We start from the raw sequence: 26,542 nt of genomic DNA on the forward strand, positions 1-26,542 counted from the left end.
CACAGGTTGGTGTGATAAGTAAATGAGCTCATACATGTAAGGTGCTTCTTACTCTGTACCTGGGACACAGGCTGTAGGTCCTGCCTGAGTCTTCATCACTGGCTCACCATCACAGAAGGATGAAACCTGCTCTTCTCTTTCTCTCTCCATGAGCTGATACCCTCTGTACTGGCCTTAGCTACCAGCCCTGCCAGGGCATATTTTCGACATTCATTGCCTTTGATAAATTTTAACTGGAACGTGTTTCTTTCTTTCTTTCTTTCTTTTTTTCTTGACTATAAATCAAATATTTTAGTTTTTTTTTAATGTTTGTAACACCTTTATTGGAGTATAATTGCTTTATAATGTTGTGTTAGTTTCTGCTGTACAACAAAGTGAATCAGCTATATATATACATATATCCCCATGTCCCCTCCCATCTTCCCTATCCCACCCCTCTAAGTGGTCACAAAGCACAGAGCGGATCTCCCTGTGCTATGCAGCTGCTTCCCACTAGCTATCTATTTTACATTTGGTAGTGTATATATGTCAGTGCTAATCTCTCATTTCGTCCCAGCTTACCCTTCCCCCTCCCCGTGTCCTCAAGTCCATTCTCTATGTCTGCGTCTTTATTCCTGTCCTGCCCCTAGGTTCTTCAGAACCATTTCTTTTTTAGATTCCATATATATGTGTTAGCATACGGTATTTGCTTTTCTCTTTCTGACTTACTTCTCTCTGTATGACAGACTCTAGCTCCATCAACCTCACTACAAATAACTCAATTTTACTCCTTTTTATGGCTGAGTAATATTCCATTGTGTATATGGGTCACATCTTCTTTACACATTCAACTGTCAAAGGACATTTAGGTTGCTTCCATGTCCTGGCTATTGTAAATAGTGCTGCAATGAACATTGTGGTACATGACTCTTTTTAAATTATGGTTTTCTCAGGGTATACGCCCAACAGTGGGATTGCTGGGTCTTATGGTAGTTCTATTTTTAGTTTTTAAAGGAACCTCCATACTGTTCTCCATAGTGGCTGTATCAATTTACATTCCCACCAACAGTGCAAGACAGTTCCCTTTTCTCTACACCCTCTCCAGCATTTATCATTTGTAGATTTTTTGATGATGGCCATTCTGACCGGTGTAAGGTGATACCTCACTATAGTTCTGATTTGCATTTCTCTAATGATTAGTGATGTCGAGCATCCTTTCATTTGTTTGTTGGCAATCTGTATATCTTCTTTGGAGAAATGTCTATTTAGATCTTCTGCCCATTTTGGGAATGGGTTGTTTGTTTTTTTGATATTGAGCTGCATGAGCTGCTTATAAATTTTGGAGATTAATCCTTTGTCAGTTGCTTCATTTGTAAATATTTTCTCCCATTCTGAGGTCTGTCCTTTCATCTTGTTTATGATTTCCTTTGCTGTGCAAAAGCTTTGAAGTTTCATTAGGTCCCATTTGTTTATTTTTATTTCCATTTCTCTAGGAGGTGGGTCAAAAAGGATCTTGCTGTGATTTATATCAAAGAGTGTTCTGCCTATGTTTTCCTCTAACAGTTTGATAGTTTCTGGCCTTACATTTAGGTCTTTAATCCATTTTGAGTTTATTTTTGTATATGGTGTTAGGGAGTATTCTAATTTCATTCTTTTACATGTATCTGTGCAGTTTTCTCAGCACCACTTATTGAAGAGGTTGTCGTTTCTCCACTGTATATTCTTGCCACCTTTAACAAAGATAAGGTGACCACAGGTGCATGGGTTTATCTCTGGGCTTTCTATCCTGTTACATTGATCTGTATTTCTAGTTTTGTGCCAGTACTGAACTGTCTTGATTACTATAGCTTTGTAGTTTAGTCTGAAGTCAGGGAGTCTGATTCCTCCAGCTCTGTTTTTCTTTCTCAAGATCACTTTGGCTATTCGGGGTCTTTTGTGTTTCCTTACAAATTGTGAAATTTTTTGTTTTAGTTCTGTGAAAAATGCCATTGGTGTTCTGATAGGGATTGCATTGAAACTGTACATTGCTTTGGGTAGTATAGTCATTTTCACAATGTTGATTCTCCTAATCCAAGAACATGGTATATCTCTCCATCTGTTTGTATCATCTTTAATTTCTTTCACAGTGTCTTATAGTCTTCTGAGTACAGGTCTTTTGTCTCCTTAGGTAGATTTATTCCTAGGTATTTTTTGTTGTTGTTGTTGCGGTGGTAAATGGGAGTGTTTCTTTAATTTCTCTTTCAGATTTTTCATCATTAGTGTATAGGAATACAAGAGATTCCTGTGCATTAATTTTGTATCCTGCTACTTTACCAAATTCATTGATTACGTCTAGTAGTTTTCTGGTGGCATCTTTAGGATTCTCTATGTATATAGTATCATGTCATCTGCAAAAAGTGACAGTTTTACTTCTTCTTTTGCCATTTTGATTCCTTTTATTTCTTTTTCTTTTCTGATTGCTGTGGCTAAAACTTCCAAAAATATGTTGAATAATAGTGGTGAGAGTGGGTGACCTTGTCTTGTGCCTGATCTTAGAGGAAACGGTTTCAGTTTTTTACCATTGAGAACGATATTGGCTGTGGGTCTGTCATATATGGCCTTTATTATGTTGAGGTAGGTTCCCTCTATGCCTGCGTTCTGAGAGTTTTGATCATAAATGGCTGTTGAATTTTGTTGAAAGATTTTTCTGCATCTACTGAGATTATCATATGGTTTTTATCCTTCAGTTTGATAATGAGATTGATTTGTGTATATTGAAGAATGCTTGCATTCTTGGGATAAAACCCACTTGATCATGGTGTATGAACCTTTTAATGTGCTGTTGGATTCTGTCTGCTAGTATTTTGTTGACGATTTTTGCATCTATGTTCATCAGTGATATTGGCCTGTAGTTTTCTTTCTTTGTGACATCTCTGTCTGTTTTTGGTATCAGGGTGATGGTGGCCTCATAGAATGAGTTTGGGAGTGTTCCTCCCTCTGCTATATTTTGGAAGAGTTTGAGAAGGATAGCTGTTAGCTCTTCTCTAAATGTTTGATAGAATTCGCCTGTAAAGCCATCTGGTCCTGGGTTTTCGTTTCTTGGAAGATTTTTTTTTTTTTTTTTTTTTTTTTTGGTGGTACATGGGCCTCTCACTGTTGTGGCCTCTCCCGTTGTGCAGCACAGGCTCCGGACGCGCAGGCTCAGCGGCCATGGCTCACAGGCCCAGCAGCTCCGCGGCACGTGGGATCCTCCCGGACCGGGGCACGAAGCCGCATCCCCTGCATCGGCAGGCAGACTCTCAACCACTGGGCCACCAGGGAAGCCCTGTTGGAAGAGTTTTAATCACAATTTCAATTTCACTGCTTGTGACTGGTCTGTTTATATATTCTATTTTTTCCTGGTTCAGTCACAGAAGGCTGTGCTTTTCTAAGAATTTGTCCATTTCTTCCAGGTTGTCCATTTTATTGGCATCTATTTGCTTACAGTAATCTCTCATGTGCTTTGTATTTCTGCAGTGTCAGTTGTTACTTCTCCTTTTTAATTTCTAATTCTGCTGAGTCTTCTCCCTTTTCTTCCTGATGAGTCTGGCTAATGGTTTATCAATTTTGTTTATCTTCTCAAAGAACCAGCTTTTAGTTTTCTTGATCTTTGCTATTGTTTCCTTCATTTCTTTTTCATTTATTTCTGATCTGATCTCTATGATTTCTTTCCTTCTGCTAACTTTAGGGTTTTTTTGTTCTTCTTCCTCTAATTGTTTTAGATGTAAGGTTAGGTTGTTTATTTAAGATGTTTCTTGTTTCTTGAGGTAGGATTGTATTGCTATAAACTTCCCTCTTAGAACTCCTTTTGCTGCATCCCATAGGTTTTGGGTTGCCATGTTTTCATTGTCATTTGTTTCTATGTATTTTTTGATTTCCTCTTTGATTTCTTCAGTTATCTCTTGGTTATTTAGTAGCGTATCGCTTAGCCTCCATGTGTTTTTATTTTTTACCATTTTTTTTCCTGTAATTGATATCTAGTCTTATAGCATTATGCTCAGAAAAGATACTTGATATGATTTCAATTTTCTTAAATTTACCAATGCTTGATTTGTGACCCAAGATACGATCTAACCTGGAGAATGTTCCATGAGCACTTTAGAAGAACATGTATTCTGTTGTTTTTGGAAGGACTGTCCTATGAATATCAATTAAGTCCATCTTGTTTAATGTGTACTTTAAAGCTTGTGCTTCCCTATTTATTTTCATTTTGGATGTTCTGCCCATTGGTGAAACTGGGGTGTTAAAGTCCCCTACTATGATTGTGTTACTGTCGATTTCCCCTTTTATGGCTCTTAGCATTTGCCTTGTGTAGTGAGGTGCTCCTGTGCTGGGTGCATAAATATTTACAACTGTTATATCTTCTTGAATTGATCCCTTAATCATTATGGAGCGTCCTTCTTTGTCTCATGTAATAGTCTTTATTTTAAAGTCTATTTTGTCTGATATGAGAATTGCTACTCCAGCTTTCTTTTGATTTCCATTTGCATGGAATATCTTTTTCCATCCCCTCACTTTCAGTCTGTATGTGTCCCTAGGTCTGAAGTGCATCTCTTGTAGACAGAATATATGTGGGTCTTGTTTTTGTATCCATTCAGCCAGTCTGTGTCTTTTGGTTGGAGCATTTAATCCATTTACATTTAAGGTAATTATTGATATGTATGTTCCTGTTAGCATTTTCTTAACTGTTTTGGGTTTGTTATTGTAGGTCTTTTCCTTCTCTTGTGTTTCCTGCCTAGAGAAGTTCCTTTAGCATTTGTTGTAAAGCTGGTTTGGTGGTGCTGAATTCTCTTAGCTTTTGCTTGTCTGTAAAGGTTTTCATTTCTCCGTGAAATCTGAATGAGATCCTTGCTATGCAGAGTAATCTTGGTTGTAGTTTTTTCTCCTTCATCACTTTAAATATGTCCTACCACTCCCTTCTGGCTTGCAGATTTTCTGCTGAAAGATCAGCTGTTAACCTTATGGGGATTCCCTTGTATGTTATTTGTTGTTTTTCCCTTGCTGCTTTTAATATTTTTTGTTTGTATTTAATTTTTGATAGTTTGATTAATATGTGTCTTGGCGTGTTTCTTCTTGGATTTATCCTGTATGGGACTCTCTGTGCTTCCTGGACTTGATTGACTATTTCCTTTCCCATGTTAGGGAAGTTTTCAAGTATAATCTCTTTAGATATTTTCCCAGTGCCTTTCTTTTTCTCTTCTTCTTCTGGGACCCCTATAATTCGAGTGTTGGTGCGTTTAATGTTGTCCCAGAGCTCTTTGAGTCTGTCCTCAATTCTTTTCATTCTTTTTTCTTTATTCTGCTGTGGCAGTTATTTCCACTACTTTATCTTCCAGGTCACTTATCCACTTTCTGCCTCAGTTATTCTGCTATTGATTCCTTCTAGAGATTTTAAAATTTCATTTATTGTGTTGTTCATCATTGTTTCTTTGCTCTTTAGTTCTAGGTTCTTGTTAAACACTTCTTGTATTTTCTCTATTCTACTTCCAAGATTTTGGATTATCTTTACTATCATTACTCTGAATTCTTTTTCAGGTAGACTGCCCATTTCCTCTTCATTTGTTTGATCTGGTGGGTTTTTACTTTGCTCCTTCATCTGCTGCATATTTCTCTGTCTTCTCATCTTGTTTAACTTAGTGTGTTTGGGGGTCTCCTTTTCACAGGCTGCAGGTTCATACTTCCCGTTGTTTTTGGTGTCTGCCCCCAGTGGGGGAGGTTGGTTCAGTGGCTTATGTAGGCTTCTTGGGGGAGGGGACTGGTGCCTGTGTTCTGGGGGTGGGGCTGGAACTTGTCTTTCTGGTGGACAGGGCCACATATGGTGGTATGTTTTGGGGTGCCTGTGAACTTAGTATGCCTTTAGGCAACCTGTCTGCTAATGGGTGGGGTTGTGTTCCTGTCTTGCTAGTTGTTTGGCATGGGGCGTCCAGCACTGGAGCTTGCTAGCAGTTGAGTTGAGCTGGGCCTTAGTGTTGAGACAGAGATCTCTGGGAGAGCTCTCGCCGATTGATATTACGTGGGGCCCGGAGGTCTCTGGTGGACCAATGTCCTGAACTCACCCTCCCACCTCAGAGGCTCAGGCCTTACACCAGGCTGGAGCACCAAGACCCTGTCAGCTACAAGGCTCAGAAGAAAAGGGAGAAGAAGAAAAGAAAGAAAAAAAAATAATAAATTTTTTAAAATTATTAAAATAAAAACGTAATAATAAAAACAAAGGGAATAAAAGGAAAGAAAAAAAGAAGAGAGCAACCAAACCAATAAACAAATCCACCAATGATAACAAGCATTAAAAACTATATTAAGATAAACATAAAAATCAGTAACAAATCAGTCACAGACAGTGACCCCAAGTCTACAGCTGCTCCCAAAGTCCACCACCTCAATTTTGGGATGACTCGTTGTCTATTCAGGTATTCCACAGATGCAGGGTACATCAAGTTGATTGTGGATATTTAATCCGCTGCTCCTGAGGCTGCACAGAGAAATTTCCCTTTCTCTTCTTTGTTTGCACAGCTCCTGGGGTTCAGCTTTGGTTGTGGCCCCACCTCTGCGTGTAGATCGTCCTCAGGCATCTCTTCCTGCCCGGACAGGAGGGGGTTAAAGCAGAGGCTGATTAGGGGGCTCTGGCTCACTCAGGCCCGGGGGAGGGAGGGGTACGGTTGTTATACTTGGAATGTGGGGCGAGCCTGCAGTGGCAGAGGCCAGTGTGACATTGCAACGGCCTGAGGCGCGCCGTGTGTTCTCCTGGGGAAGTTGTCCCTGAATCACAGGGCCCTGGCAGTGGCGTGTTGTACAGCCTCCTGGGGTGTGTGGATAGTGACCTGTGCTTGCACACAGGCTCCTTGATGGCTACAGCAGCAGCGTTAGCGTTTCATGCCTGTCTCTGGTGTCTGCGCTGATAGCCACGGCTCGCACCCATCTCTGGAGCTGTTTAGGTGGTACTCTGCCTTCTTTTCAGAAGTCTGAGGTCTTCTACCAGCATTCAGTAGGTGTTCTGTAGGAGTTGTTCCACATGTAGATGTATTTCTGATGTATCTGTGGGGAGGAAGGTGATCTCCAAGTCCTACTCCTCCATCATCTTCGGAACATGTTTCTTTATGTACTCATGTAACAAACATGTACTGAACACCTGTTCTGTCTCTAGTATAGTTCTAGACATATACATGAACTTGACAGGCGTGCCTGCTTTCATGGAGCTGATGTTCCACAGCAGAGGAACAGAAAATAAACAAATCACCCAATGAACAGAAATTGGAAAATGGCAAGTGGGAGGAAGAGAGTAAAATGGGTGCTACAGCAGCCCACAAGTTCAACCTTAAAGTGTACGGTCGATAAAGGCTTCTCTAAGCAGGTGAGAGGTAAGTTGAAACCAGGATGTTGAGAAGGATCCAACCACGCCAAGTCCCAGGGGGAGAATGTGCCCGGCACAGGGAATGGTACCTACAAAGGACCTGGGACAGGCAGGAGTGTGCCTAGAGTACAGGAGGCCAGAGGAAGTCAAGAAGAGATGAGATCAGAGCTAGACCAGGCACAAGAAATCACAGAAGATGTAACCCTGAAGCCTGACCTGGGAACTTGGGAACAGGGATTCTAGTCATTCTGACACTGTACCAGTCACTGAACCCCTCGATTTCCTCAGCAGCTCAATTTCCTAAACTGTTAAATCAGAGTGATAGCTAAACTTCATGCCAGAAATTTTAGAAATTTAGTATTCTTAAAGTGCTTTATTGGTACCAAGATAACTGGGCCATCCATCAGCCAGCTTTCACTTATCTGAGTCTCAGTTCCCTCAGCTATGACAGGGGAAAGCCTGAAGGGCCTAGAAGATCAAATGAGATCAAGAAAGTGAAGTACACTCTAAATCACAAAGTCAACGCAGGGGTAGAAGAGTAGAAAGAGTATGAGGGGTCTCTGGAGGATTCAGCTAGGCGTGCTTCCCCCTACTCTTCCCTGGAAGTTTTCTCCTGGAGAAATCTGCTTTGCCTTTTTGCTTTTTAATCTTTTAAAAACCTACATAACAATAAAAATGTCCCAGCCACCATTTTTAGTACTTTCTGTGCTTTTCTGGACTCAATCCTCAAAACAATCCTGTGAGGTAGGCATTCGTATTTCCCCTATTTCACAAATGAGGAAGTTGAGGCTTGGGTACTTTTCTTCTCTCTTGCATTTTGCTTTCTTCACCCACCACATGTCCACAGAGTTAATCTGATCACCAACTAACAGGGAGGAGCATCTATTGCCAAGTAAGAACAGTACCCGAACTGATTTAAATAGTGGACCCTTAAATACATCCTGAGGAAAATTCATCCTCAGAGTGTGGGACCACAACTGTTTTGAGAATCAGTCCCTCAGCTGGGGAATGAAGATGAAAGTTTCCTGAGATCACCTCTCAGTCATCTCCTTCAGGATGAGCAGGGAAGAAGGTACCACAATTAGATACACTTGTGTTTTTATAACTAGTCATTTTAATACAGGTCTGTAAGAACATACCAGAAAATACCCTCATGAAGAAATGAAGTTTAGTATATCATGTTAAAATTCTGTTATGCTGCTTTTACATGACAACGACTTGTTTACTCAGTAAATTTTTATAGGCTTTGATCAAATGTATCAGTATTTCAAAGTATTAGCCAATGCCGTAGCACCCAAGTATAAAATTTAAGGCTTCTGTAATCCAAACTTATTTGTCAAAAAATGCGTCTACTGATGGTTCTAACAAAACGAAACAACTGCCCTACTTGAAAAAGCAATTCGTGTTGAGAATATCAGAAACAGACATGTGGCGATTTTACATGTTCTAGCCTGCCTGTGACACAGATAGGTGACATTTCAGCTGTGCCAAGGTCTCGGTTAGTCAATCATGAAACCCATCAACCATGTCCGAACTCCAGAGACCCAAAACGCATTGTCTTAAAAACCAACAGGAGTGTGTCCCTTATAATTCTGAGACAGCTTTCTAGCTCTCTGCCCCTGCTGACATTTTTTAATGGATAAACTTCAAAAAATTTGGCCTCAGAAATGATTTTTTGTGTATTTTTCTCTTAAAAAAAGAACAAAATGTTCATTCTTGCCCAACAAGCACATTTAATTTGAAGCCTCTTGGTTCTGATCAAATTTCAGGCAATTGATAAGGCATCCTGCTGGGCAATAAACCATCCAGGTCTGCAATCTGCCACCTGTCTGCCCTCTGCACAGAACCCAACCAGCTGCTTACCTAAGGGCAACACTGCTTATCTCCGCCACCCCTCTAGCTCTGGAATTACGCAGAAAAGCCGTCCCCGCAAGCTCAGCCATTAGTGGCTACAGTCTTTTAGGGGAACCTATTGCTTTCTATTGTTGGCCAAATGCAAAAATGCCTAAAAGGAAGACATTTTTGTGTTTACCAGGAGAGTAAATCCTTAAAAATATGAAAATATAGCCAAGACCCTTATTGAGTACAATACTACCTAAATGGAGAATCAGGAAATAAGTGTGAAATTCAAATGCTCTAATTACTTCTCTGGGTGAAATGCCCTTTCTGATGCACAGAATGTGACCTTCACTGCCACATGTCCACAGAAAGTGAGGCAGACTGTTCAGGCATTCAAAAGCCTCAGACTCTCTATTTGTGTTTCCTTCCCCTGCCCCGCTTTGTTACTATTCCAGAGTGGCTATGTACTGCCTGGGGCTAGCTTGCTTGGTCTGCAGCTGCAGAAACAAACAAAGCCGTTTAAACCCAATGTAAAAGGTTATGAAGAGGAAGGGAAAGTTAGTAAGGTCTGAGCAAAGAGTGAAATACAGGCTTTCACACCAAAGGAAGGCTTTAAATTGAACATGACTTTAGGAAAAATCAATTTGCCTTTTCCTTTCTTGTCATAATTTTTCCCTGCAATATGACTCTTGCCAGTTACTGAAGGGTGTTTCACTGCATAAACTCTTGCACAGTGCAGCTTATCCTACAGAGTAATCACATAATGCAGCATCTGTGATGTCACAATTGGTTTCCATGGTGATGGAAAAAGGAGAATAAAGAGGGAAAAAACCCATCACACAAGTGACATGACAGTCACTTTGGTAGCAGTGGAAATGCTGCTTGTAAAAACATCCTTAGCCCCAGGGTCTTGGAGGTATCACTGAGACCACTGTGCAGTGAGTGACAGGGGAGATGAGGAGAATGTCAGCCATCGATGAGACAGGTGTCTGGTTCAGAAACATAATCTTACACAATCATATAACAAGCATTAAGGAGAACAGGAAAAGAATCAACAAGCAAACAAGTCACAAAAACTAAAATAAAATAATATAAGGAAGCAGAAGCTTTCCCCTAGTCTCAGTCACACACCTTGCTTCTTCCTACCTGATCTGCCATCTCGCTGAATGTCCACATGGTACCATTCCCCATCGTTGGCTTTCTTCTGAGTGGCTTTCACTTTAATGGTGCCTGAGCCCATGTCAAGCAGTAGGTACAGGTTGCCATCGAGGAGTTCCACGGCAAAGAAGTCCACCTTGGTGTTCTTCTGGCTCCGAGCATCCTTCCTCTCTTGGGGCTTGCCGTGAGTGAAGAGGATCAGGCCGTTGGGCTCAGTGGTGCGAAAGTCAAAGGAGATAGAGCCCATGCGTTTGGTGTTCCATTTGGGCAAGCTGATGTAAGCCTCCGGGGTCTCAAAGTTGATGGGGTCCAGTGTGGCCACATTCTCACACTTGAATACAACCTCACCGTAGATTTTCATCTTGGTGTCCCCAATTCTGGCCAAGCGAGACAGCTCCAGACGGATGTCATTATTCTTATAAACAACCTGTCAAAAGCCAGACAAGTGCTACATGAATCAATCTTGCAAACAGTAACCATCCATCGCTCACTGGGCACCCAGGGAAAAGGCCCAAAATGAAGCTTCAGGACACAACAGTCTGAAACAATGAGAAACATGAGATACAGCACTTGAAAAAGCATCTGCACAGACCTCTGAGGTGCCCACAAGCCCTGAATAAGCCCCTATATTTCCATTATATTCCTTTCGTCTGATTCCTTCTGGCCAATTTTTTGCATTGTCAGAAAGTTAAACAATATAAGCTTGCAAGTAGAAATCAAAAGAGACTGAGTTGCACAGACACAAATACTTACCTACAGAGATATTTACTGAAATGTCCTCAGTAAAAGACCAGAAACAACCTAAATGACCAGCAGTAACAGACTGGCCCATCTTTAAAATGGAACATTATGCAGCCCTAATAAACAAGGTAGCGCTCCCAGTTTTGACATAGATACTCTGAGTAACATTAAGTGAAATTAGTAAGGAACAGGACAGCGTGCATTATGCTATCATTGTGCAAAGAGTGTGTGTGTTGGGAAGTGTGTGTTACATGTATTTATGCTTGTAAATGCATATAACATTTTTGGAAGGAAATACAAGAAGCTATAAAATTGTCACTGGGGAGAGGATTTGTGGGATTAATATTCAGGAGTGGAGGGAGACCTACTTTTCACTCTACCCTGTTGTATTGTTTTTCTTTTTAAAGAAGATTATTGAGTGTTAAGCGCTGGTGGAGAAGGAGATCTATATTTTTTTTGTACAACTACACATGTCCTCTATATACACACAGTGAGAGAATGAAACACCCTAAAACATTTTTTAAAAACCTATTATGACTTTCTAAACCCGGTATAATCCATATAAAAGCAGGGATTAAACTTGTTCCCCAAGATCAGAATTTCTAAAAGGTTTTACTGTTAGTAGAACTGAATTTTGATGCAGTAACCTTGGATAGGTCTTGGTCCTCTGATCTCCATGCAATGTCACATCCATACTATAATAATAAACAAGCAAAAACAGAAGGCAAAGGGGCTAGCATTTGAGTATGGGTTGTACAAACCACGTTGCTACGTCCTTCACATTGTCTTATTCAAATTCTAGATGAGGACCCCCATTTAGGTTCAAATCCCACATCCACTACTTCTAAGCTGTGTGAACTTCAAAGTTATTTAACTTACTTGGGTCTGCTTCCTCCTCTGAAAATGCGAATATAGGAGTAGACTATTCCTTAAGGATGAAATGAGTTAATACACGCAAAGCACTTAGAAGTGGCACATGGTATGGGCATAAAAATCTCAGCTATTTGGGGGTGGCTGTCATGGCTGTTAACTCATTTTATCCCTTCCACAGAGAAGGTTGTCTTATCCTCTCCTTTTTTAATAAAGTAACAAGACTTAAGTGCTAAAGTCTTACAATCCATCTCAGTGATAAAAAGTTAATTGGATGAGTCATTCCAGTATATACTATTTAATCCCTAACATCCAGCTGTAGAACTGCTTCCCTTCTCTCCAACACCAGGAGAGAAGCAAGCAGAGATATTTGCCTTTTAATATCTAACTAACAACAAAGAATTGAAAATGTCTCACCTACTAGATGACCTTCACCATGGGTGTAACCATAGTCAATAACACTGAAAATAGTAACAATGCTAATATTTACTGAGCACCTACTACCAGGCACTGTGCTAAGGATCTGAAGCCTAGCATCCCATTAGATCCTGACAACACCCGTTTGAGATACCTACCATCATTCCCCCATTTTACAGATGCAGAAACAGACATGGAGAGTAGTTAAGGAACCAGCCCATGGTCACACGGCCAGTAACTGGCAGAGCAGGACTTGAACCCAGGAGTTAGGCTCCGGAGTCCACGTGCTTTACCACTTGTGGACACTCAGAACAATAACAGTTACTACCAGCACCCGTGAAGCTCATCTTTAATAATACATAGAAAATCATGCATATTCATCTTCCCAATTCAAGAGCTAAATTTCTCATCTTAGCTCTACTGGACTGATGGTGTGCAAAGGGGAAAAACTGCAAGAGCCTTAGGCAAACACTCAAGTGACTAAACGAGAAAACAAACGATAAACGTTTAATGACCGACAGCTTCTCCCTTCTAACTCCCACTCCCCAACATGTGAGATCTCTCTGTCATAACCAAACTTCAACTTTCTCTGAATCTGGGTTAAATGCCTACGACCAGAGCTCTTGTAAAGGTTAATTATTAATGTAGAACAATAGCTCATTCCAAAGGGACAGACTAAGGCTTGGCTTCGTTGAACTATAAGTGAAGAAAGAGCTCAAACATCCCTACAGGAGGCAGAAGGATGAAAAGAAAAAGGCCTTTTAAAAGGATGCAGCGTCCTATGAGGAGGAACTCTTCCGTGAAATGGGTATATGACCAAGAATGGGACACACAGTGAATAACTGCAATGCAGAATTCTGGAGAGACAGACAAGAGAATCCGGGCCAGAAACTGCCAAAGACTTCTCTCAGAAGCTATTTGAAAATGAGCTCTACTCCACGGCCCTGAAATTACTTGTCTATTTATACGCAGTTTCCACCCCTTTCCCACTGACGGCTGGGTAACCTCTTTGAGTTCCGTTTTATTTATTTCCAAAGGCAGGCGACTCAATACCTATTCTAGAAACTGCTCCCTTCCCCACCCCCCAGGCAGTTATCGAGATGAAATGGGATATTATACATGGTAGAACACAGAAAATCCTCAACGGTACACAAACCTAGGAACAAGCAATAGTATACCTTGGTTTCCAGCAGTACTGGGGTACTGGCGGAAACTGACAGGGGCCTGCACTGATGCTCTTCTGAGGATCTCCTACCAATAAGAAAGGGACAGGAGGGCAGGGGTCTTGTAGCCCAGTGATACTCAGTTGAGAATTCCATGGCTGGCATCTTCACCTTCCCCCCTACCCCCTGTCCAGCGCAAGACCACGGCATGGCCATGAAGAAGTGTAGTAGTACTTTGGGCAGAGCGTCGCGGCAAGAAACCCTGCTGGACCCCCTTACAAGGCAAATCAGTATCTGGTATAGTATTTTCCATAAATTCAGACTTTCATCTAAATGAACGCTTCCCCCCACCCCCCCGCACCCGATGACTGAACGAGGAAGAGATGTGGCGGCAAGTGACGGAAAGCAGCCTTGGCTGACAATGGCCCCAACAAGGAGCAATTAAAGACAGAGCGGCAACAGCTCCCCACGGGAGATGACACACAACCTGGGAGGCACAGAGGCAGAGTCACGAGAGTGACAAGCAGGTCTGGCCACCCCAACCGTGGGCTTGTAAAAGCTGCTGTTTGGACTTGCAGCTCACGCTTAGAAGGCCAGACAGTAGAACAGCTGGGGACAGCGTCTCAGGGCTAAGACAGACTCTCTTGGAACAGCTACTCTTGTACGTCTCCCTCATCTTTGATACAGAGGCACAGGAACAATACCAGGAGTAAGGCAAGCCATGACAACACGAACAACACAATGGAAACAGCTACCACCCACTGAGAGCCTACTATGTACCACTTAATAAAAACCCGAATGTCTATCATCCAAATTAAGGAAGTGAAATAGGAAGCATTAGCACCATTTTGCAAAAAAGAAGCTCAGAGGTGATAGGTACTTGCCCAAGATCATACAGCCCCTTAAGGGCATAACCAGGACTTGAACCCAGATCTCTCTGACTGCATGGGGGCAAGGCCACCCTCCAGAGGTGGCAATTTCTAAGCTCTCCGGTAGCACATGCCTACCCACAAAGCAGAAACCTCTTAAGTCAGGCACATAAAACACACCCAGCTCCGTGCAGAGGTGTTACGCCCTTCATACCTGGTCTCTCCTCTCTATCGGATCCCTACTCCTCCCCACTCCAAGGCAACTTGGAGGCCTCTGTGTGAACTCAGTAGTAGAACTTCTACATACCTGCTCACCTTGTAGGTTTCCCAGCCTACAGTGCCTTCCTCTGGTCTCCAGCCTCTAATGGTGCCCCTTCACCAGGATCTATATCCAAACCCATTCCAGGACCTCTCTGACGACTCTGGTCCTTACTGATGCCCACCATTTGATAAACTTAGAATTCTTACATTGCCTGCCTATGATGAAGCTGTCTGCCTTACTGGCCAAACCACTAAGCCTGATTGGAAAAGGAGAGGCTGTTCTAATCTACAAGATGTGCTTTTTCATGTTAAACTCTTCCATGGTGCTCGAGGCATATAGCAGGTCCATGAGAGTGAATCTAAGGGGGAGAGACAGTCCCAGTTCACAGGAGTATTTTTCTCTCTCTTCCATCTTATCCCAGGACACCCTGTTCTCAGCTTTCTGAGAACATTATGTCCACAAACTCTGCTGTAAATGCCACATTCCTATGCACTTCAGCAAGGGATCCGGAAGGAATGGAGGGAGTGTGTGTGCCCCGCAGTGTCCAGATGCCCTCTTAGTACTGTTTCTCCTGTCCAGGAAGAGAAGGTTTACCACGTGGCCTTTCCTTTCTCTTGTTTTTAAAGCACCTTTAATCCTCTATGTGTCTACACATAGGGCAATTTCAATAAAAACCACCAGATGGGCTTATGGGACCATGATTTACAGGCCTGTGACCTGATGTCTGAGCACCTGATCCAGGTCAGTGGAGGATATCTGAAGTCAGGACACTGGGGGACATTCTCTGGAGTATCTAGGCCAGACGAAACAGAACGGTGGCAAAAAGCCAGTGTCAGGGGGCCTTGATGTGGAACAGTGTTGACAACAAATCCCAATAAAGCCTTTCAACTTTATGCCTATGTGTGGAGCAGTTTACATACAACAAGCAAAACACAAAGATTTGCTCCCCACCCCAACTTAATCCTTCGACAACAGATAATAACAAAATGAGCTTACTCTCTTCAGCTTACAGGATGGTGCAGCTTCTAGATAAATTGGGGGGGGGGGGCGCTAATCTTCTTATCATGTGACATTCCTACTCACGGTAAATAAATAAGAAGCCCTGTGAAAGAATCCTGCTTCTGCGGTTGCCACAGAATCACACATCCTACTTTCTCTCCACCACTTCCCCTCCGTCCTTCAGGCAACTGACGACTCTGGTCGGCTGTGATTTTCTTTCCTATGAATTATCTGCTCCACTCATTTGTCACTCAAAACACTCAACCTTGTTATCTTTGAATAAGCACAGGTCTCATCTTTTAAGCAAACCTCAAACACCTTATTAGCAAACAATACACATTACAGCTTTTAAAATCTGAAACAGCACCTAGTTGTACAGGTGCTTAATAAATGCTTGTATCTTCATTAAATTAGATGTTGGGCTCAAGTGGCAGCACAGGGTAGTGGTTAAGATCACAGACTTCACAGCCACCTTAAGTGGGGTCTGAGCTCTGTTCCACCCTTTGGACAACAGTTAAAGTGCCTCAGCCTCAGGTTCTTCACCTGTAGACTACAGGTAACAAGTTTCACTTCACAGGGTTTTAAGAAATAAATGAGATAATATGATCATATGTAAAGGTACTTTAGCAGCTCCTGGCACTTCATAAGCATTCAATAAATGGTAGTTATCACGATTAATTTTGTTATTCTCTTTGAGAAGCCATAACTAGATCACCAGACAGGAAAGCCTGGCATGGAGTCATCAGAATGGAAAGATTGCCTCGGAGGCTAAGTTCTAAGCCAGCTGTCAGCTCAAGAGACTAGTGACAGACTCTGGATTTAACAAATTCTGAAGTTAAAATAAGAATTAAAAATTATATAATCGCCTAATGTGGCATTTATAATATGTGAAAATGCCTAATGGTAGCTATTCTGTCTCTCACACACACACCATGCACTTGCACAGATTTAGGATTCATTAGCATTAACATCATTATCTATCACAGTGTTCCACTGACCAAATTCCAACAGTGAAGTTCAAGCACAAATGGGGCAGCAGATGGTCCCCCTAGCTTCCAAAGTCAGAAGAAGCTAATATTTGGCATGGCTGGGGCCACATCTACATCTCTGGTCTTTCTAACAGGGATCAGTAAACTAACTCTGCCTGATGAGCTACAGCTGACATCCAACCTGGGGCCCAGAGTCCCCACTGCTGCATAGCAGGGACACCACCCTTTTCATGCTTTATATTCTGTTCACAGTGGTCAGGATCTGCCAAAGATGAAAACTAAGCACCAGAAATAGAAAATGGGAATTGAGCTTCAGACTTGCAAGGCAGGAGCCAAAAAGTGTCTAAGTTCTAGGGTTCAAAATAAAGGCCAAAAAGACTCCAGGTAAAGTTGAAACCAGTAGTAGAAACGTTGGCAATTAATTAAATTTTAAAAAGGCTGTGTGATCCAACACTCTGTGGGTCAAACAAAACATATCTGAAAGCTGGGTCTCACCAAAGACTACCAGTTGATAGTTTCTGATCTATGGTTTAATTTGTAAGAGAGCAGTAGGCAAAGCTAAAAGGGACAGAAAGCAAGCAGAAGTAGCAGGAACGATCCAGACAAACTTGAGAGCTGCAGTTGAACCAGCCAAGTCCTCAGTCCCTTCCTCATTTAAAAAAAAAAGAAAGAAAGCCATCTGTCACCTGGCCATGCAAGCAGTCCAGAGAGAGACAGCACACAAGCAAGCACTATGGGCCAGCCAGTTACTCTAACCTCATAAACCCAGGGCGATGGGCGCCAGCCCCAGAGCCTCACTAATGATGCGAGTCATTATCACCTACACGCAAGGCCTCAAGACTCAGACAAACGTTTATTTTGATGGATTCTTTGTGAGAAAGCAATGATCAGGTAAGTCTGTGCTCAACTACAGACAGAAACACTAAGAAGTTTAAGACTTCCAACCTTTGGCATCATGAAGGTCTCAATTTTATTCTTCTCAAGAAGAACTTTCTTAGGACTTTTATTCAGCTAAAAAGGCTGATTAAGAACATATGGCTATGTATCCTGTAGAAAAAATTTTCAGCCAATCCAATTTGTGGGGTATTTAGGATACTGTCAAGGTTCAGTCTGTCACAGGACATAAGATGTGTCAGTTCAGGCTGCATCATCCTCACAGAGCCTGCTAAGCTCTTCCTAAATTAATGAACCACAGACTTGGCATAACCAGAACCAGGCAAAGAAATAAGACATGAATGCGCATGTATGGGCCATAGTTCTCCAAGACCGGCCTTAACAAATACTGAAAAAGTTCCCAGATAATTTAGAGAAGTTTTCCGGGTGATCCTTTTAGCCACACCTAGATAGAAAACTTTCCCACCTCTTAGAGCCATATGGGCAAATACATTTCTCTACTCTTCCTTCCTAAATGATGGAATCCATTGTGAATTGATGTAGTTCTATTCTACTCCCTTTCTCATTAAACCCAGATGAAGCCTCAGAATTCTCAAGGTAGTGCTCTATGAAGTTACCACCAGTCCCAGAGCTGGAACTCGCGGTGAATCTTATCTCCACTCTGGCTATCCTCTAACACAAAAGCCAACTTAATGTAAATTAAGAATATTAGGAGAGGGCTTCCCTGGTGGCGCAGTGGTTGAGAGTCCACCTGCCAATGCAGGGGACATGGGTTCATGCCCTGGTACGGGAGGATCCCACATGCCGTGGAGCGACTAGGCCCGTGAGCCATGGCCAATGAGCCTGCGCGTCCGGAGCCTGTGCTCCACAAGGGAAGAGGCCACAACAGTGAGAGGCCCGCGTACCGCAAAAAAAAAAAAAATAATAATAATAATATTAGGAGACCTTCAAGATGGTGGAAGAGCAAGACGCCGAGATCACCTTCCTCCCCACAAATACAACAGAAATACATCTACACACGGAACAACTCCTACAGAACACCTACTGAACGCTGGGAGAAGACCTCAGCCTTACCAAAAGGCAAGAAACTCCCCACGTACCTGGGTAGAGCAAAAGAGAAAAGAAAAAACAGAGACAAAAGAATAGGGACATAACCTGCACCTCTGGGAGGGAGCAGTGAAGGAGGAAAGGTTTCCACACACTAGGAAGCCCTTCACTGGTGGAGATAGGGGGTGGCAGGGGGTAAGATTCAGAGCCACAGAGGAGAGTGCAGCCACAGGGGTGCAGAGGGCAAAGCGGAGAGATTCCCGCACAGAGGATCGGTGCCAACCTGCACTCACCAGCCCGAGAGGCTTGTCTGCTCACCCGCTGGGGCGGGCAGGGGCTGGGAGCTGAGGCTCGGGCTTCGGAGGTCAGATTCCAGGGAGAGGACTGGGGTTGGCTGCATGAAGAGAGCCTGAAGGGGGCTAGTGCGCCACAGCTAGCCAGGAATGAGTCCAGGAAAAGGTCTGGACCTGCCTAAGAGGCAAGAGACCATTGTTTCAGAGTGCACCAGGAGAGGGGATTCAGAGCGCTGCCAAAAAGAATTCCAGAGATAGGCGCGAGCCACGGCTATCAGCACAGACCCCAGAGACAGGCATGGGACGCTAAGGCTGCTGCTGCAGCCACCAAGAAGCCTGTGTGCAGGCACAGGTCACTATCCAAACCATCCCTCCCGGGATCCTGTGTAGCCCGCCACTGCCAGGGTCCCATGATCCAGGGACAACTTCCCTGGGAGAATGCACAGCGTGCCTCAGGCTGGTGCAATGTCATGCTGGCCTCTGCCACCGCAGGCTCAGCCCACATCCACATCCCTCCCTCCCCCTGGCCTGAGTGAGCCAGAGCCCCCGAATCAGCTGCTCCTTTAACCCCGTCCTGTCTGAGCAAAGAACAGACGCCCTCAGGTGACCTGCACGCAGAGGCGGAGCCAAATCCAAAGCTGAGCCCCTGGGAGCTGTGAGAACAAAGAAGAGAAAGGGAAATCTCTCCCAGCAGCCTTAGAAGCAGCGGATTAAAGCTCCACAATCAACTTGATGTACCCTGCATCTGTGGAATACATGAATAGACAACGAATCATCCCATATTGAGGAGGTGGACTTTGGGAGCAATGATATATATTTTCTTTTTCCTTTTTCTCTTTTTCCATGTAGCTGACAGGGTCTTGGTGCTCCGGCCAGGTGTCAGTCCTGTGGCTCTAAGTTGGGAAGCTCAGTTCAGGACACAGGTCAACCAGAGACCTCCCGGCTCCATGTCATATCAAATAGCGAAAGTTCTCCCACACATCTCCATCTCAATGCTAAGATCAGCTCCACTCAATGACCAGCAAGCTACAGTGCTGGACACTCTATGCCAAACAACTAGCAACTCCACCCATTAGCAGAGAAGCTGCCTAAAATCATAATAAGGTCACAGACACTCCAAAACACACCACTTCCCTAACATGGGAAAGGAAAGAGTCAATCAAGTCCAGGAAGCACAGAGAGTCCCATACAGGATAAATCCAAGAAGAAACACGCCAAGACACAAATTAATCAAACTATCAAAAATTTAATACAAAGAAAAAATTTTAAAAGCAGCAAGGGAAAAACAACAAATAACATACAAGGGAATCCCCATAAGGTTAACAGCTGATCTTTCAGCAGAAAATCTGCAAACCAGAATGGAGTGGAAGGACATATTTAAAGTGATGAAGGAGAAAAACCTACAACCAAGATTACTCTACCCAGCAAGGATCTCATTCAGATTCCGCGGAGAAATGAAGACCTTTACCAACAAGCAAAAGCTAAGAGAATTCAGCACCACCAAACCAGCTTTACAACAAAAGCTAAAGAAACTTCTCTAGGCAGGAAACACAAGAGAAGGAAAAGACCTACAATAACAAACCCAAAACAATTAAGAAAATGCTAACAGGAACATACATATCGATAATTACCTTAAATGTAAATGGATTAAATGCTCCAACCAAAAGACACAGACTGGCTGAATGGATACAAAAACAAGACCCATATATATGCTGTGTACAAGAGATGCACTTCAGACCTAGGGACACATACAGACTGAAAGTGAGGGGATGGAAAAAGATATCCCGTGCAAATGGAAATCAAAAGAAAGCTGGAGTAGCAATACTCATATCAGACAAAATAGACTTTAAAATAAAGACTATTACAAGAGACAAAGAAGGCCGCTACATAATGATCAAGGGATCAACCCAAGAGGAAGATATAACAATTGTAAATATTTATGCACCCAACATAGGAGCACCTCAATACATAAGGCAGATGATAACAGCCAGTCATAACAGTGGAAACCGACAGTAACACAATCATAGTAGGGGACTTTAACACCCCTTTTCACCAATGGACAGATCATCCAAAATGAAAATAAATAAGGAAACAGAAGCTTTAAATAATACATTAAAGATGGACTTAATTGATATTCATAGGACAGTCCTTCCAAAAACAACAGAATACATTTTCTTCTCAAGTTCTCATGGAACATCCTCCAGGATAGATCTTATCTTGGGTCACAAATCAAGCCTTGGTAAATTTAAGAAAATTGAAATCGTATCAAGTATCTTTTCCAGTACAATGTTATGAGACTACATATCAATTACAAGAAAAAGAAACTGTAAAGAATACAAACACATGGGAGCTAAACAATATGCTACTAAATAACCAAGAGCTCACTGAAGAAATCAAAGAGGAAATAAAAAAATACCTAGAAACAAATGACAATGAAAACACGATGAGCCAAAACCTACAGGATGCAGCAAAAGCAGTTCTAAGAGGGAAGTTTATAGCAATACAATCCTATCTCGAGAAACAGGAAACATCTCAAATAAACAACCTAACTTGACACTTAAAGCAATTAGTGAAAGAACAACAAAAAAAACCCAAAATTAGCAGAAGGAAAGAAATCAAAAAGATCAGATCAGAAATAAGTGAAAAAGAAATGAAGGAAACAATAGCAAAGATCAAGAAAACTAAAAGCTGGTTCTTTGAAAAGATAAACAAAATTGACAAACCATTAGCCAGACGCATCAAGAAAAAAAGGAAGAAGACTCAAATCAACAGAATTAGAAATGAAAAAGGAGAAGTAACAACTGACACTGAAGAAATACAAAGCATCATGAGAGATTACTACAACAACTATATGCCAATAAAATGGACAACCTGGAAGAAATGGACGAATTCTTAGAAAAGCACAACCTTCCGAGACTGAACCAGAAAGAAACAGAAAATATAAATAGACCAATCACAAGCACTGAAATTGAAACTGTGATTAAAAATCTTCCAACAAACAAAAGCCCAGGACCAGATGGCTTCACAGGCGAATTCTATCAAACATTTAGAGAAGAGCTAACACCTATCCTTCTAAAACTCTTCCAAGATACAGCAGATGGAGGAACACTCCCAAACTCATTCTATGAGGCCACCAAAACCAGACAAAGATGTCACAAAGAAAGAAAACTACAGGCCAATATCACAGATGAACATAGATACAAAAATCCTCAACAAAATACTAGCAAACAGAATCCAACAGCACATTAAAAGGATCATACACAGCTGATCAAGTGGGGTTTATTCCAGGAATGCAAGGATTCTTCAATATACGCAAATCAATCAACGTGATACACCATATTAACAAATTGGAGGAGAAAAACCATATGATCATCTCAATAGATGCAGAAAAAGCTTCTGACAAAATTCAGCACCCATTTATGATAAAAACCCTCCAGAATGTAGGCACAGAGGGAACTTACCTCAACATAATAAAGGCCATATATGACAAACCCACAACCAGCACTGCTCTCAATGGTGAAAAACTGAAACAATTTCCACTAAGATTAGGAATAAGAGAAGGTTGCCAACTCTCACCACTATTATTCCACATAGTTTTGGAAGTTTTAGCCACAGCAATCAGAGAAGAAAAGGAAATAAAAGGAATCCAAATGGGAAAAGAAGAAGTATAGCTGTCACTGTTTGCAGTTGACATGATACTATACAAAGAGAACCCTAAAGATGCCACCAGAAAACTACTAGAGCTAATCAATGAATCTGGTAAAGTAGCAGGATACAAAATTAATGCACAGAAATCTCCTGCATTCCTATACACTTATGATGAAAAATCTGAAAGAGAAATTAAGGAAACACTCCCATTTACCACTGCAACAAAAAGAATAAAATACCTAGGAATAAACCTACCTAAGGAGAAAAAAGACCTGTATGAAGAAAACTAAGACACTGATGAAATAAATGAAAGTTGATACAAACAGATGGAGAGATATACCAAGTTCTTGGATTGGAAGAATCAACATTGTGAAAATGACTCTACTACCCAAAGCAATCTACAGATTCAATGCAATCCATATCAAACTAGCAATGGGATTTTTCACAGAACTAGAACAAAAATTTCACAATTTTTATGGAAACACAAAACACCCTGAATAGCCAAAGCAACCTTGAGAAAGAAAAACGTAGCTGGAGCAATCAGACTCCCAGACTTCAGACTACACTACAAAGCTACAGTAATCAAGACAGTATGGTACTGGCACAAAAACAGAAAGATAGATCAATGGAACAGGATAGAAAACCCAGAGATAAACCCACACACATATGGTCACCTTATTTTTGATAAAGGAGGCAAGAATACACAGTGGAGAAAAGACAGTCTCTTCAGTAAGTGGTGCTGGGAAAACTGGACAGCTACATGTAAAAGAATGAAATTAGAACACCCCCTAACACCACACACAAAAATAAACTCAAAATGGACTGGAGACCTAAATGTAAGGACAGACACTATAAAATTCTTAGAGGAAATCAGAGGCAGAACACTGTATGATATAAATCACAGCAAGATCCTTTTTGACCCACCTCCTAGAGAAATGGAAATAAAAGCAAAAATAAACAAATGGGACCTAATGAAACATAAAAGCTTTTGCACAGAAAAGGAAACCATAAACAAGACGAAAAGACAACCCTCAGAATGGGAGAAAATATTTGCAAATGAAGCAACTGACAAAGGATTAATTTCCAAAATTTATAAGCAGCTCATACAGCTCAATTTCAAAAAAACAAACAACCCAATCCAAAAATGGGCAGAAGACCTAAATAGACATTTCTCCAAAGAAGATATACAGATTGCCAACAAACACATGAAAGAATGCTCAACACCACTCATCATTAGAGAAATGCACATCAAAACTACAATGAGGTATCACCTCATAGCGGTCAGAATGGCCATCATCAAAAAATCTACAAACAACAAATGCTGGAGAGGATGTGGAGAAAAGGAGACCCTCTTGCACTGTTGGTGGGAATGTAAATTGATACAGCCGCTATGGAGAACAGTATGGAGGTTCCCCTAAAAATTGAAAATAGAACTATCATATGACTCAGCAATCCCATTACTGGGCCTACACCCTGGAAAAAAAAAACATAATTTTAAGAGTCATGTACCACAATGTTCATTGCAGCTCTATTTACAATAGCCAGGACACGGAAGCAACTTAAGTGTCCACTGACAGATGAATGGATAAAGAAGATGTGGCACATATATACAATGGAATATTACTCAGCCATAAAAGGAAACGAAATTGAGTTATTTGTAGTGAGGTGGATGGATCTAAAGTCTGTTACGAAGAGTGAAGTAAATCAGAAAGAGAAAAACAAATACCATATGCTAACATATATATATATATATATATATATATATATATATATATATATATATATGGAATCTAAAAAAAAATGGTTATGAAGAACCTAGGGTCAGGACAGGAATAAAGACACAGATGTAGAGAATGGACTTGAGGACATGGGGAGAGGGAAGGGTTAGCTGGGACAAAGTAAGAGAGTAGCATGGAGATATATACACTACCAAATGTAAAACAGATAGCTAGTGGGAAGCAGCCGCATAGCACAGGGAGATCAGCTCAGCGCTTTGTGACCACTTAGAGGGGTGGGACAGGGAGCGTGGGAGGGAGACGCAAGAGGGAGTATATATGGGGATATATGTATACGTATAGCTGATTCACTTTGTTATAAAGCAGAAACTAACACACCATTGTAAAGCAATTATACTCCAATAAAGATGTTAAAAAAAGAATATTAATTAAGCTAACTTAATGTAAGCTAAAAACATTGGAAACAAACAAAACAAAATCCATGTAACTGTGCCAGATAACTTTAGCTCTAGACCATGGAGGACACAAAGTAACATGAGATATAATCTCTGGTACCGACATGCTTAGAAATGTTGGAGGATGTTTTATCATTTATATCAGAATTGGAGCAAGATATCTGTCACTGCAGTTAATGAACATGCAAGGACCTATAATCAGAAACTTGACCCAGACTGTATTTCTCTTCCCTCTGCTTTCTAGGAATGGCACTGTTATGGTCTTCTAGACTTTATAAACAAAGAGCCTGTGTGTTTCTGATGGTGTAACCAATGCATCTCCAGTGTCTGGCACACAGTTGAGGCTCAACAAATATACACTCTAAATTCTTGTATTTTCTTAAGTACTACACTGACCTATCCAGTGAACACCTACATTTCCTTCTGTATTAGAATATGTGATGAGGGCACCAACCTGACTACAGTGAAAGTTACATGTCACAAAGCAGAGGAACTAAGATCAGATGAGTAGGTGGTACCTGATTATGAAAAGCTCTAAAAATATAGTCATTATGCAATTGGGAAAAAAGGAACCATTAGAGTAGACAGGAAGCCTTTAGTGGTTTCATTAGAAAGATGACAAAATTTAAAAGGTGCCTTCCTGAATCACTAGGAATCTACTGTTTTTTTGTTTGTTTGTTTGTTTTTTGCGGTACACGGGCCTATCACTGTTGTGGCCTCTCCTGTTGAGGAGCACAGGCTCCGGACACGCAGGCTCAGTGGCCATGGCTCACGGGCCCAGCCGCTCCACGGCATGTGGGATCTTCCCAGACTGGGGCACAAACCCGTGTCCCCTGCATCAGCAGGCGGACTCTCAACCACTGCACCACCAGGGAAGCCCTACTGTTATTTTTATTCTGAGGACTAGACGTGACTCTAATCACCTTATTTTTTCCCTGGGGATTACATGCCCTCCCCTGCTTAGACCCCTTCAGTGGTTTTCTACCAACTTCAGAATCAAATGCAAACTTTGAAGCATTATATAGAAGTCCTCCTGACCTAGCCCCCTCCTCATCACCACCAGCCTTGCTAAAGTTCTGCAGTTCTTCCAATAAACCACTGCCACCACTCCCCGCACCCCAGGATAAACCTCACTTGGATTCTCTATCTGAATAACTACTGCTCACCATGAGAGGCATAGTTGAGGTATCACCTACTCTGGAAGCCTTTCCCAACATTCTTGCCCATTTCACTCCCACTCACGGCTGATTTCCTTCCCTCTGCTCCCAAAGCTCCATATTCCAACTGCTATCAGAATTTATCACGTTGTGCTGTAATTGTCTGTCTCCCATGGTCTATCCCAGTGCCTGGCACAAAGTCAGTATATGTTTTTAGGAGGATGTGGAAGAATGGAGAGGAGGAAGGGCAAGGAAGATCACAAAGTCTACATCCTGATGCCTCTATGTCAAGGAGGACTGAAATGCAGAAAGAAGCCTCTACATTCATTCTGCTTAACAGTGATGAGACAAGAATGTAGAAAGCTCAAGTATCACAGTTAAAAAGAATCTGATAGAACCATTGAATAGTTGTTTTCCCTAGTGTGCATGCTTAAGAAGTGTGTTTACATCTTAAGCCTATAAATATGGAAAGTTCTGCACCCTAGAGTGGCAGCTGTCATTAGCCTGTGTGTCTTGGCAAAACACTAACAGAAGCAGCAGTGAAAAAACCCAATCACGAATTCTAGCAGGGTACTCTGGGAGACTGCCTGACCAAGCTCAGCACCAGCACTGCCTCCCACTCTTGTAGCAGCTAGGAGACTACTGTACACTTCTTTACGA

At 41.9% G+C, this 26,542-nt stretch overlaps 1 protein-coding gene across 16 annotated transcripts in view; it reads right to left on the bottom strand.

Moving 5' to 3' along the window:
• The window catches only part of NRXN3 (neurexin 3), a gene marked incomplete at both ends in the record, with an annotated part of 1,633,255 nt that overhangs the window by 1,129,912 nt on the left and 476,801 nt on the right, over positions 1 to 26,542 (bottom strand). For all 16 annotated transcript variants that reach the window (XM_082851716.1, XM_082851713.1, XM_082851712.1 and 13 more), the window contains one exon: positions 10,331 to 10,769. In XM_082851716.1, coding sequence (XP_082707842.1) covers positions 10,331 to 10,769 — 439 coding nt within the window. The remainder of the gene's footprint in view (positions 1 to 10,330; positions 10,770 to 26,542) is intronic.

This window comes from Leucopleurus acutus (assembly GCF_964270905.1).
Source record: "Leucopleurus acutus genome assembly, chromosome: 1".
Taxonomy (NCBI): Eukaryota; Metazoa; Chordata; class Mammalia; order Artiodactyla; family Delphinidae; genus Leucopleurus; species Leucopleurus acutus.